The 14097-nt window shown below is 47.9% G+C and overlaps 1 protein-coding gene across 30 annotated transcripts in view; it reads right to left on the bottom strand.

Moving 5' to 3' along the window:
• MAGI1 (membrane associated guanylate kinase, WW and PDZ domain containing 1) overlaps nucleotides 1–13861 on the bottom strand; it is a 337856-nt gene extending 323995 nt beyond the window's left edge. For 8 of the 30 annotated variants that reach the window (XM_071439396.1, XM_071439398.1, XM_071439406.1 and 5 more), the window contains exon 1: nucleotides 13223–13856. In XM_071439396.1, coding sequence (XP_071295497.1) covers nucleotides 13223–13508 — 286 coding nt within the window. In that variant the 5' untranslated portion in view covers nucleotides 13509–13856. Of the gene's footprint in view, nucleotides 1–13222 lie in introns of all 30 variants that reach the window. The other 22 variants (XM_071439395.1, XM_071439399.1, XM_071439402.1 and 19 more) reach the window with 7 other exon arrangements.
• Between the last annotated feature and the right edge of the window lie 236 nt (nucleotides 13862–14097).

The following is a 14097-nucleotide window of genomic DNA, read 5'->3' as shown; positions in this document are numbered from 1 at the left end:
AGGCAGCTATGAGAGCCAGTGCTGAGAAATGCAAATATTGCATCTTTACCTCCAAGAGGGGGAAGCTTCAGCCACATTTCCTGTAAATGTTACAACTTAAAGCTCACCTGGGTACAACAAGGCATCAATGTGCAATACCAGCTGAAGGAGAACCTGAGGCTGAGAGCACCTTTTAGCTACACCTGAGCTAGAAACAATGTTTTTATGGCAAAAAGTCCTCTGGACATGATCCACTACAATGGACCATAATGCTGAAGTCTCTTCTCCATCAGGGACTCTGAGGAGAAATAAGCACACAATAAATATTCACTGCTGTTTCTGCCACCAGCTCACCCAGCTATCAGCATCCAGCAGTGCTGCTGCTGTGTCCCAGTACTTGAAAGCTCTGTCCTCTGGAGGCCTTGATGAAATTTTGTTTATCAGTTGGTCTTGCTATCAGCTGGGAAGCCTTTCCTCAGCCAGAGCTCAGGGAGGAGCAGGCTCTGCTTGACAAAGCCCACAGGTTGCTGGAAGATGCTTGAGGTTTGCAAAAATGGAGTGGCCAGAGCAGAACAGCATCAAAAGTCACCCATTATTTGTAAAATCTACCTCCACCTGCAACTAATACAGGAAAAGAGCAACACCAGCTTTAATTAAGTCTGTTAAAAAAGTCCCTAGCTTTATGAAGGAAAGTTTGGAACGTTCCTGTTGAGCACACACCCAGGGCCTGGAGGGCAGGAGGTGCTGCAGGCAGCAGAAACACTCTTTTGTCAGAAATCCACCAAGGAATTATTGTATCCAGCACATCCTGAGCCAGGCTCCAGCCAGGCAGCTGATGGAACCTTCCCTGCCAACTCAAGTGCACCGTGGAAAATGCTGGTGCTCCCTGCCAGGGGTGAGATCCCATCCGGGCAGCCACTGCCCAGGGGGAGAAGGATGCTGCAAATAAAAGCAAATGGTGAGGAGAATACAGGGAGTAAAAGCAAACTGTGAGGAGAATCAGTGAATAAAAGCAAATTGTGAGGAGAATACAGGGAATAAAAGCAAACTGTGAGGAGAATCAGCGAATAAAAGCAAACTGTGAGGAGCCAGCCTGGGTGTCAGAACCCAGGACATTCCTCTGGCTGCCCTGGAGGGCTCAAGACCCCTGCACAGAGTCAAAGACACCTGTGCCTTCAATTTTAACCTATGGAAACAATTACCAGCTTTGTGTGAGGATTTACAAGCCACAAGGGTTTGAGCAGAATGATGGTGAATTTGTCACAGGGTGAAAAAGTAGAATTTTGGGGATTTAGAATGGGGGTTCAAGAGGCAAGATGGAGGAATCTGGGCATGTCCTGTCTTTCTTCTTGTGCTTCTTCTTGCCCTCCATCTTCTGCTGTGATGGTGGCACTTCTGGATTGATTTAGAGACAGACTAACATAGGTGATAGGTATTGGAAAATTATTGTAAATAAAACACATGTAGTTCTTCGTATAAAAAACTAACACCACCCCAAGGGCAGTCAGTGTGTGCCTCAACCCAGTCTGCTGGACAGACCTCCACAGGTCAGAAAAAAAGAATGTATTAGATAAGAGAAAATAAACAACCTTGAGAACCAGAGACGAGGAATCCCAACCCCTTCTTCAAGCGCGGGGCTGGGAAAAAAGACTTTTTAATACCTTGGGAGCCATTCCAGCAACACAAAACCTGAGAGTTGGGAGCCAGGGCTGCCTTGTTTGCTCAGCATCCCCCAGGGGACAGCAAGCAGAGCCATACAGCAGGATGCAGTGCCAGCTCACCCACTTGGTCTGGGGACTCAGAGCAGCTCAAAGCACCACGGTCCTGGCAGGACACAGCTGAGCAGGCTGAGCTGCACATCAGCTGCACTAAATCAATTGGAAATAGGTTTTGGTTAATCCTCTGCAGCCTTTTAATGTTGGGATTGTGACAACTTGCCCGGCTTTTTAGGCAAACAGCAATTTCCACACTGGTTTAGGCAAGCCTCAGTGCTGATTATAGCATCTTTCACAGACAAGATACAAAAAGCCCTCTGCAATGTGTTATGTTAGCACATGCTTAAATTTAAGCACTCTCATTTTTACTGGGGCTTTTCTCATGTGCAACAACTTCAGCACATCTGAATTTGCCAGTGTGCAATATGACCAAGATATCCTATCCCAGCTCAGAACTATGTAAAAAAACCCTCTTTGTATTTAGCTCCTGGAAAAACTGATACGTGGGTATTTCTAGCATCAGCTAATACAACTGGAAAATTGGCAACAGAAAACAAAAATAAATGGAAAAGTAGCCTTGGCTAGTTCCTAATCCATCTCTTTTGCAGATAAAAATTTCAGCCTTTTATGGGTTTTATAAGCAAAAATTTAAAAAAAAAAAAACGAACAAACTATAGGGCATTTTATGGAAACACTGTTGTGGCAAAGCTCCACCTGAGCAGGACAACCTGGCAATGGCAACAAGGGAGCTGTTCCAGATGAGGCAATTCACCCTTCTCCCCTGTTTTAATGAGGATCTGGGAAGCAGCAGAGCCCCACAGCACAGCAAGAGGGAGCCAAGCTTTGTGGGTCCATGCCCTTGTCTCAAACATCCCAACTGAGCCACTCAGCCTCTGTGCTCCACTCATCACTGAGCTCTCCAGAGCCCTCATTTTTCTCCTTGTGCCAGGCAGGGACAACTCTCAGGTCCATGTCCTGCCTGGCCCAAGAGAACCCCAAACTCATCATTCCTGACCAACTGACGTCGTGCATCCAGGTATTGGCCACATTTCCCATCCATGTGTTAAAGTGTGACTGCCACCTGCCCCTGGAATGAGGCAGCTCAATGCCATTTTGTGGCCTTTAACATGCCAGAGGCCTCTGTGCACAGTGAAACTGGGCACCTTTCCCAGGTGCAGTTCACAGCTGTACTCTGGATTTCCCTCCTGCACACCTGCAGTGACTCACAGGGGCCAGACCAAGGCCTGGGTAGCAGCTGCCCCCAGTGCTGGTCAGGAAAAGGGAATCTGGATCTTCTTCAGCAGCTGCATCATGGAACCTGAAAGCCACTGAGGTCTCATGAGCAAACCACCTCTCAAAACCAGCATGTTCCTGCAGATGATTTACAGGACAAGGATCACTGAAACAGTTTCACCACAGCATCACCACAATAATGATTTTCAATGTTTCTACAGGAGCAGAGGCTGCTCCTGCATCTCGTGATGAAATAATGGGCATGGGAACTGCTCCTAGCCAGAATGGTGGTGGTTTCATACTCTTCCTTTTCAGCTTCCAAAGAGCTGTGCCAACAATGAATTTTAGCACTTGTGGTGAAACCCATGGCACCGGCTGTGCAGCAACCTGAGCTGCTGAAATCATTGGATTAGTTTCCATTTTAAAGGAAAATTAAGAGTGAAGAAAAGGACATTGTGGAACTTTTCACTGAAGCAGCATTTGACAACAGGGATGCTAAAGTGAAAAAGTTAATTATATTTATATTCATAAATACACACCATCATGTATTCCCATAGTCTCACCCAAGAATTCAAACTATTTTGATGGGTGACACAATATTTCCACAAGCTCCTCCTCTTGGACTGGGTACAGGCTGTGTGCAGATATAAAATTTTCCCCTCTATGTAACCTCACTGAGCAGCCAACCCTTGGACCAGCACAGCCCTGATATCCTCAGTGCCCATCTGGATTTTGCCCAGAGCAGTTCCACGCCTCCCACAGAAAGCCAGAGACAGACAGTGGGGGTTTAATTGCCTCACTCCACCTGGAGCAAACAAAGCTTCCTCCACCATGAGGGATTTACTGACTGTAGCTTAGTCCAGACAAAAATAGCTCCACATGAAATTGGGGGAACAATCTCAGCATGCCCATATCTCTTCATTAAAAAAAGAAAAAAAATTAGAAGGAAAGCCACAGGACATGTATAAAAGCATTTGGCAGCTCAGATCTCCACTTGGAACCAGTTTGATTAATAAAAGCAGACAGTAGGTGACAGGGAGGACCCCACAGTGCACACAGGCTATACACAAGTTAACAAAACACTGTATACCATTGCTAAGCAAGTTTGCTATTTGCACATCAAACAAATACACAGCGTTTGCTGGGGTACCAGCAAAGACAATCTAACAACAACAAAGCAAGCCATCCCCTCCCACTAAGTAAACAACCTACTGATTTTATTCAGAAACAGCAGATTCTGTGATCCTCAGAGTCCCTGCTGAGCAGGCAGCAGAACCTCTGGACTTGCTCATGCAGTCAGGCTATTGCTGCCCCTCTCAACCACCACCAGAGCACATGGAGAAGATATAGAAGATATTCTATATTAGTCACTTCATTGTTTAAGGAAAAATGCATACCAGGGAAAATAGAAGAACGTGATGCTTTGTTTTGCACCAGACTAATCCCTCTCTTGCCCACAGGACAGGGAGAGGACAAAGCCTGGGCTGGACCAGTGGCTGCCAAAGCCCCATCAGGTGTCCTGTCCCTGTCCTCAGTGCTGTCCCCCAGGCAGCAGCACTGCCAAGAGGAGACTCAGCTTGGAGACAGCAGTGTCCCCAGATTCAGCCAAACTGCAGATTTCTCATCCCCAGCTTCCTTGGATCAGCTTCCCCAGGGCTGTGCTCTGCCACATGTCCCCAGTGTCCCCTCACTGTCCCTGTGCCACACAGGGGAGCCACACACTGTCCTGGAGCAGCAGGAGATATTGTAGGCACCACATCCTAGCAGAAAATTCAACAGCAAATCTGCACCACAGAGTCACAGAATGGTTCCAGTTGGAAGGGACCTTGAAGATCCTTCATTTCTGCCACCTCCTGCCATGGCAGGGCCACCTCCCACTGTCCCAGGCTGCTCCAAGCCCAAATGTCCAAGCTGGCCTTGGGCACTGCCAGGGATCCAGGGGCAGCCCCAGCTGCTCTGGGCACCTGTGCCAGGGCCTGCCCACCCTCATCCACCCAGCAAAGAATTTCTTCTTTGTGTCTCACCTAACCCTGCCCTTTTCCAGGGGCATTGCAGTCATTCCCCCTTATCTTACCACTGCCCACCTTTGTGAAGAGTCCCTCTCCAGCTCTCCTGTAAGGGCCAGAACAAGATGATGGGGCTGTCACCAGCTGGAAAGAGCCCTGCTCCTGGCTGGTGCTGCAGAAAACACTCAGGATGTTGTTTTTAGGGACAGCCTCAGCATGGACAACTCCACTAGAGAACAGGGGAACTCTTCCCCAACCCAAAGCTTTGGGTATCTTTTGTGTATCTGCTGCTCTCTCCACCTCTGCTCCAGCCACCCCTGGCCTCCCACAGGGCTGCAGGGAATTGCTCCAAGGCTCAGGAGCCTCCACCTGTACCCCTGCTGTTTAAATTGCTAACTGGGAGCTGTAGCTGAGCCTTTGGGAAAGGAGGAGGATGGGCATGTGCCTTGCTATTTTTAAGAAAAGCCATTTTGCAGTTATTCTGCAGCCCAGGTCCCCACCTGTCCAGTTCAGCCTGTTTGGGAACTCTCCTCTCTTATTCACCCAAAAGCCTCTGAGACATCTGAGTCTGTCATCAGCCTGGTCTGACACCCACTTGGTGCAGGATCTGTACCACTGGAGTAAGACAGGTTGAACATCAAAGTTGGGTTTTTTTTAAAGCACACAATATCTGGCCAGCTTTGTTGGTGTTGAGGGAGTGGCTGGATTTTAGGCTGCTTCTTTTTCAAAGGCGTTTTGTTAATAACTAAATGAAAAACCCAGAGTTGAGGTTTTCCTCTTAAAAAAAAACGAGGCAGAGATTAAGGGTATGAAGAAAGAAGTCAGTTTCTTCCCACTCTAATTGTACTGAGACACTGACTTGAGGGCTCCAAAATTACAGATGTGTAATCCAAGACAATGAACTCTTTACTGAGGGATTAGCAAACCATGCAAAACTGATTCCTTATTCAAATGCCTTGCAATTGTAAGGGCATCTGTTCCACTTTGCAAGTCATCCCAAAGGCTTTGTTTGTTTTGATTTCCTCTTCCATTATGAAGACAGGGCACTTTGCATTATTTTCACACTGTGTAGTAAGCATTATTGTTTAGTCTAATAAGGGACAGTTAATGAAATTCAATAAATATTTTTAAAACCTTATTTTTCTTTTAAGTTGCGACACAAACCCTCACAACCATAAAAACTGGAACTGTCTTTAGCCAAAAGCCAAGTGTGTAAAAATGTAACCCAAAACATCAGGACCTGAAGGAAAAGCTGTTTTGTTTCTCCAAGGTCTACTAGGGGCACATAAAAAAAATCTGCAGGTTTAAATAATATTACTAACACAAAACAATTAGGTTTAAATAATATTACTAAAAATTAGTAATGTAATTAGTAATTAAATATTACTAAAATAATATTACTAAAAAAGGTTTAAATAATATTTATTTATTTATTATTTATTTTACTAACACAAAATAAATTAAAATAAAATAATATTACTAACACAAAATGATGCCAGAGTCAGGGCTGGGGACTAACAGAGAGCATGATGCCATCATTCCTGCTTGGAGCAGTGGAATAGTTCTGGAAACAATTTAAAATGTCACAGGAGGAAGCGTGGATGGAGTGTGTGACCTTTGGAAACTGAAGGGTGGATCTCAACAAAAATATCCCATTTACCCTGAGCCACACTGCTCCTGCAGAGCCAAGGGAGATGCTGGCCCACCTATTTGGTTCAGAAGGAAAAGCAAAAAATTACAATTAAGGGTGGGGGGGGGGGAAAATCAACATCCCAATCTGCCAACATACCACTGCAATGCAAAAGCTGCCAAACTGCTCTGGAAGCAGCAGCCTCTTCCACAGCTCTCTCTCAGATCAGCAGATAACAGAATCTGGATGACAGCCTAGGTTTATGTCTGTTTCCCAACAGCAGATCCTTGCAGGAAGCCCCAACCTTCAGCCATCTGATGCTGTGGGTCTCCTGGGCTGGCAGCTCTGAGCCCCTGCCTGTCACACCACAGCCACACTGAGCAGACAAAACACCAAGGGTCCAGAGAGACAGAGGAATTGATGCTGGTGGTGAAAATGGTGTTTCTGCAGGAGCTGCTCCTGCAGGCTCAGCAGTGCTGTCACTCAGGGGCTGCTGCTGTCCCCATCCTGCAGGAGATGCCCCCATGACAAGGGAGCAGAGAGGATCTCCAGGGATCACAGGGGGTGACCCTGCCCTGTGCCCTTGGTGCAAAAAGGTCACTTCATGCTCGCTTTCTAAAAGGCAAAAATAAATCTTTTCCACAGCTGAGCTAGAGAAAAACTCTGGAGAAATATGGACCAGCAAAATCTGCATTTTGCTGCTGCAGGAATTGGGACACGGAGCTGGAAGGAGCTCAGACAGGATGCAGAATGTGAGCACCAGCCCTCCAAGTACCACTGAGTGCTCACAGCAAAGATCCCTACACCTTCAGCTAGCATTTTACCACAAATTCTTCATAGTCCTTCTATAAATTCATGGCATTTGCTCTTACAGAACCACTACTCTGTGCTTTTCACCAAGAAATTTAAGTCACTTGCAGCACACAAAGATCAAAACCAAATGCTTTGATTTACAAGTTCCAGTCAAAGTCAGAGGAAGTGTGAAAAAAAAAAAAAATACAAACACCTGAAATAACTAGCAGGCATAGCTCGTGTCTGGAGCTAAGCAAAGGAATGCAAATAAAAAACGTGGCCAATTATTTTTAAAAACCTCAGGAGAGGTCCCAAAGATCCTGTCCTTGCCCACAGCCCAGACCCTGCTATTGCAATAGAAAAGAGCCCTTGAGGCAGCAGCATCTTCTCAGCTTCCACATTACTTCAAACTGAGCCACGCTGAAATCTAATGAGAGAGGGCTCGAATCATCAGCTCTGCACAGCCACAAAAGTGCTGCTCTGAATATCTTTACACCTTAATGCAGCTGCCCTGGGGCAAATGTTTCCCTGTGCACGCACACACTGCCAAAGGAGCAAGTGTGTTTCTCAGCCATCAGATCAAGAGATACAGGAACAGCCAGAAGAGATGCATGAATGATCACAGCCTGAGCTGAACCAGGAGAAAATGGCAATCCCAAAGCCAGGAATGCAAGGAGCTACTGCTGGTTTGGCTTTCAAACCTGTTAGGAAAAAAAGTCTTACATTTCTAACATGGAAGATGAATCTTAAATTTCATGATGGCAGGTCAATAATTCGCTCATGCAGGAGTTGTAACTTGGTCTTAAAAACATGGAACAACACGCAGGATGGTGTTAACATCTTACTTTGCAGTGGTGTTGAATGACTGCTCATAATTAGACCCTAATTGTGATTTAATTGCTCTGTGATCTGACTGGCCATAAAGTGGGAGCCAGGAGTCCCATCTCAATGGGTGGAAAGATTAACTTTATTGTGGAAAGCATAGCCCCCTTTCATGCCATGAAAAGCATCACATTAACTCCTGGAAATTTTTATAACAGGCACAATGTGGCTCTTGGGCTCTTTTGCCCATCTCTGGGGTGCTGCTCCGTGGCTGGAGAGGATGGATAACTGCTCTGCCACAAGCAGGATCCACTTCTAAATGCTGCCAAGTTCTGCACTGTAAATTCAGGCACAGTAAAGATAAGGTCTTGCTCAAGGCAGTATTTTAATACAAGATATACACATTTCATGACTACTAAGTGCAGTACTTCTGTAAAGAAATAAGACTGATTTGTAGCAAAATATGCTCCAAGTGAGAGAAGAAGAGATTCTAAGAGACTCTGTTGCCTTTTTTTATTTTACATTTCGTTCACAACTACTCCAGTTGTCAGAGTTGAAAACAGGCTTTATAAATCAAGAATACAAGAACATCTCTGAGGTTTTCAGATGGCAACACTTCTTTCTCTCCACTTGAAACCCACCTGGGTCCAAAAAGAATTTGGATCAGATGGAAAAATGACTGAGAGAATTCACTGGCACTGAGCTAGCAGGGACTGAAGGAAAACACTTTCAGGTGCTCGTGTGTGATGCTGCAGAGGTAAACTGGGAACAGCAAGAGGTCACTCTCTAAACAGCCTCTCCTTTCCCTGGCCCAGCACATCACCCCCAAGCCCTGCCCCACACTCACTGCTGTGATTCTGCAGAGCCAGGCTTGGGCACTGAGCACGGGATGTTCAGCATCACCACTCACAAAGTGACACTCTGCTTCCCTGTGTGTGCTAAAGCACCAAACACACAGCAATCTACAGATGCATCAGCTCTTCTTTCTTTTTTTTAATAAATGTTTTACCAAAAAATCCCAAAATAACAAACAGAAATTGTCTCACAAGCTCTCTCAGGAAAATAAAAGGAAAATACTCAAATACCAGCTCATGGAAACTTTTTGAAAGAGGCTGGTCTTGTTCACATGGATTTATGTAACTGAGTTTAACATCTCATGTACAGCAGATGCCAGCCTGACATTGAAGCATTGAGTCACTGCACTGTATTTCAGGATTTATCTTAGGGTCAAGTTAATGTTTGAAAAGAAACAAATGCAGCTGATAGCACTGGGTAAACAGTGACTGTTTCTGCTTGGGATCATGCCTGCTCCTGTCTGCCCTGTACAGGGCTAAAAAAAGCCCCACAAGCACACGGCTCCTCCCTGCCGTGGGATCATCCCAGCTGCAAAGTCCTATCAAAATTAATAACTGCATAAACTGCTCTCAGCACCTCCTGGTTTCAAAGCAATAGGTCTTTAGGAGCTTGGGATTCTGAGACTTTTTTAGGGAAGCAAAGCGTTGAAATGAGAACTGAAAAACCAATTTAATTTACAAGCATATTAATTTTGACAGTTTCCCGTACCAAGCATCTGGCTTGGTGTGGTTTGGCACAGGTCATCGAACCAGGGAGCAAAAAAAAAACCTGGAAATCTCTCACTGAGGGAGAATGAAAGCCCAGATACCCTGCCTCAAACAAACGTGGTCTAATTTTTACAGATACAGTCTTAATTCTTCTCTTTTGGAGGATGGCACAACAAACTTCTCTCCTCCTATGCTAGACTCTGTTAACCAAGATCCATGAGAAGAAATTGTGTGCCTGGTTTTATAACAGATCTATCCAATGCAATCAATTATCAATTTATCAGCGTGAGCTATTTTGACAAATGTGAAAGGTATTCAAGGAAGTTACAATATTCACAGTACAGCTGGGAAATCCCTATGTTAAGGCAATGCCAGCTTTAGACTAGAATATGTGACCACTGCTCCTATAATTCAATCTATTAATTCCATACTCTATGACCAAGTAATAATAAAAATGCATTTATTAACTCCACAGAAGTTAATTGCCAATTTCATCAGAACTTAGGCACAGATGTAAGATGGAAACAGTCAGTCATAAATGCGCTACATGTTAACTGAGGTTTTTTCACACATTTGACAGTTCTGAAAGTTACTAAGATACATGGCAGCAAGATTCTTCCTCTCTCTCCCCCAAAACAGGCAACTACAATGGCACAGTTTTATTCTCAAATGTCATAGCAAAAAAGGGGGCATAAGGGGAAAAGGAAGGGAAAGCTCCATCCAAGTTCTTTAGCCTTCTTCACTCTTCCTCCCAGGGTAAGCAAAGGACCAATAAATCCCGTATGACCAGTATTAAATATCAATTAATTTCTATTAAGAGATTTCACAGAGGCTCCTCCTTTTTGTACGTACTTTTCAAATTTACCACTCACAAAAGCAAGGGAAAAACATGTTGCAAGTGAATCTGTAAGTTTCCAAACTCTGGTCAATTGACAAAGCCCACGCACAGCCTATTCCACCTCCATTTCCATCCTCGTCTCTTTCACCAAGTGCAAGGTCAGAACTGTTATTTTCCTGCTCATGCTTGCAGATGACTGACTTATAGTAAATTTCCTGTTTTTCCAGCCTTGTAAATGTCATACAAAACAGACAGGCAATAAAATGTATACATTTCCAGGCTAATATTGCCCCAGCACTTCAGCACCAATCAGTTAGGAACTACGAACTGTGAGGAGGAGGAAAATCTGGGTAACTTTGTAAAAAGTTACTACGTAAAAAAATCTGGATAACTATGTAAAAACATGTTTACAATCTTATCTGCACACTCCTCGGCTGCCTGCTCTAGTGCCACACTTTTCCTGTTGAATGACAGTTGCCATTCCCATAATCAGATTTTTAATCAACACAGAAGTAATGAATTTTAATTAAAATACTCTCCTTTTCCATGCTTCTGATTCTGATACATGAGGGAGAGCTATGCTTTGCAAAGAGCAGCATGCAGATGCCAGGCTACCATTGACAGGCTTTCCAGACCACAAAAATATTTAGTGATCTAAAAAGCAAATATTTATTTCTATTCCACATTCTTGGCTAATAAAGCATTTCTTAAAAATATGGAGGAAAAAAAAAAGAAAAGAAAAGAAACTACAACCCCATAGTAACCAAGGGCTTGGTTCTCAGCTCTAGATGGGAACAGTCCAAGGTTTAAGTGCCTGCCCTGACTCACAGATGGGTTTTGAACCCTTTCCTCCCACTTTCCAGGTAAACCCAACCAACACACTAAAACTCAGCTCTCTGCCCGTTCTTTTGGCCATATCCTGAAGCTGAGACACATTTACCACCAAGTTCTGTCATGTGCAGTTTATTCCCAGGACATGTTTTATTTATACTAACTCATGTTTCCAAAACAACAAAAAGTTTGATCACAAATCATTTGGTTGGGAAGGGTTTTATACACACCTTCCTTCACCCACCAACACCGATCACATTGCAACACCACAAGCTGTATTTTAATACTTCTGCTAAAACAATCAGTACATAAAAAAACCTCTGCCTAATTTCCTCATACTTTTCTTCGTGCTTTTCTCCCCCTCCCACTTGGGCAGGGAAACCAGCAGGCTGAGTTTCCCTCACCACTTCCCAGTGAAGTGAAGGCAGCAGGGAAAACAGGCATTTGTTTAACAAAAACTGGCTATTTTGGGAGTTTGACAGTGTTTGCTGGAATATTGCTACTGAGTCCTGGAAGGGACTCACAAGTCCCTGAGCTGTGGTGGCTCAGCTCCGGGGCAGGGGGTGGAGGGGCAGTGCACAGGCTCAGCTCCTCTCCGACACCACCGCTGGCATCTGCTCTGGCTCTGGAGCTTCCAAGGATGAAACAAGTGCCTGCAGCCCTTCATCTCAGCTCATCGGTGAGCCCAGGGACAAGACTTCAGGTGACAGTCCTGCCAGCTGGCCAGAAATTCTGTCTGCAGCTACCAGCTGGTAGAACGAAGTACAGGGAAAAAAACCCTCGCACCACAAGCCAGAGTGAAGCCCGCACCTTAAGGATGCACACGTCTGGATGACAAATAAACCTTCCCCTAAGGAATCTCTTGGGCAACACGAAGAAAACTTCCCTTCCTTCCAGCACTCGGAGCTGACCTCGGGGAGCTCCCTCACCTCTCACACCTCCGGCTGTCCAGCTGCAGTGCTGCTGCTCCTGCCCGTCCGACCAGCCTCGGTGGCTGCGGCAGCACCAACAGCTTCTTGGCACTAAATTCAAGTCCTGTCCTGGAAATCACAAGCCCATTAGCCAGGCCTGTTAGCTAACCTGTTGAGCAACTGTGGAGTGTACACGGATGTGAAGTGGCATCTTTTTAATCCAGCATGGGAGGACTCTTCCTATCCTCTTCCTCAGCCAAACAGGAGAGCTACCTGCCTGTTCCTTCAGCTGTGAGCTGCAGGGCTGGCAGCACGGGTGTACCCTCACCTAGGGCAAACCAGGGGGAAGAAAGGTAAATCTGAGCAGTCTTTCAGCCAGAGAGGGAAGACGCAGGAGAGTCCAAGCTTTTTCTTCCCACGCTGGCAGCCGGCAAACACACGCTGCACTTTCAGAACAAGACTCCACTCATCACTCAGCAGCTCCAAAGGATGCTCAGCTGCTGGAGAAGGGGATCCCTGCCCCATTCCCCCAGCAGCGAAGCTCCCTCAGCCTCTCCGAGGGTCAGCGGGACACCGAGGTGCCCCGGACAAGCGCGGGTTCCCCGCAGGGAGCGCTGGCGGCTCCGCGGTGCCTTTGGGAAAGTCTCACGCAATTGCTCGCTGCGCTTAGCGCAGGGCAAGGACTGCGGGGCGGCTGCAGCCGGCTCCGGACCAGGAGGTGCCCGTGCATCATCAGTGCCCTCGCCGAAGGTGCGCACACGCGTGGCTGCCTCTGTCGGGCCCCGCGCTGTCCCGCGGGGCTGATGCTCGCCACCCCCGGCACTCGCCCGTGGCCACCCAGCCCCGCAGCCCCGCGGGAAGCGCGGAGCGAGTTCCCCCCGTCCCGCCGCGTTCCCCTCGCACCTTGTCGGACGGCTTTCACCACGATGGGGTCCTTGCAGCTCCGGATCACTTCCAGCACGTCGTAGCGCGGCAGCCCCGACACGCGGACCCCCTGCACCTCCAGCAGCAGCTCGCCCTCGCTCAGCGCCGCCTCGCCGTCCCCCGCCGCCGCGCCCGCGTACGGGAACTCGCCGTGCTCCGCGCCGCCGAGCAGGGCGAAGCCCAGCTGCCCGCCGGGCCCGCGGGTCAGCGCGCACTGCCGCACCCGGCTGGACCAGTGGTTCTTCTTCTGCACCACCCGCGACATGGCGCTGCGCGTCCCTCCGCGCCCGCGGAGCGCGCTCGGCAGGTGCGCAGGGGGCGCGGAGCCACCGCCCGCTCAGGCCATCACCGCCCGCACGGCCCCGCGCCCGCGGAGGGCGCGCACCGCCTCCCGCCCGCCCCTCCGCGCCGTCCCTTCTCCCCTCTTATTAAGAAAAAAAGAAAAAAATTAAATAAAATTAAAAATAATTTAAAAGCGCTGAAAAAGCAAATCCGGCAGGCGCGCGGTGTTGCCGCCCCTCTCCGCGGGCGCTGCGCGGGGCGCGGAGCCTTTCGGGCGATACAAAGCGCCGTTTGTTTTGTTCCAGTTCGGTCCGTCCCGCTCCGCCGCGCTCCGCGCCGCCGGCGCAGGCGCCCTGGCACGGCCCGCCCCGGCACGGCCCGGCCCCCGCCCGCTCCCCGCCCCCGGCACGGCCCGGCCGGCGAGGCCCCCCCAGCCCACGTGCGGGCCCGGCTCCTCCCCGCGCCCACCGACAACTTTGCCCGAGGGAGGAGCCCGTGCCCGCGCCCCCCGGGCCGGGGAGAGCGTGAAGCCCCCGGCTGGAATCGTCTTTGCTCTGCCCCGCGCCCCCGGA

The sequence above is a fragment of the Agelaius tricolor genome, unplaced genomic scaffold, assembly GCF_023055355.1.
Source record: "Agelaius tricolor isolate 1412-34295 unplaced genomic scaffold, bAgeTri1.0.p SCAF_14, whole genome shotgun sequence".
In the NCBI taxonomy this organism is placed as follows: Eukaryota; Metazoa; Chordata; class Aves; order Passeriformes; family Icteridae; genus Agelaius; species Agelaius tricolor.
This window is presented reverse-complemented; position numbering and strand designations above follow the sequence as displayed.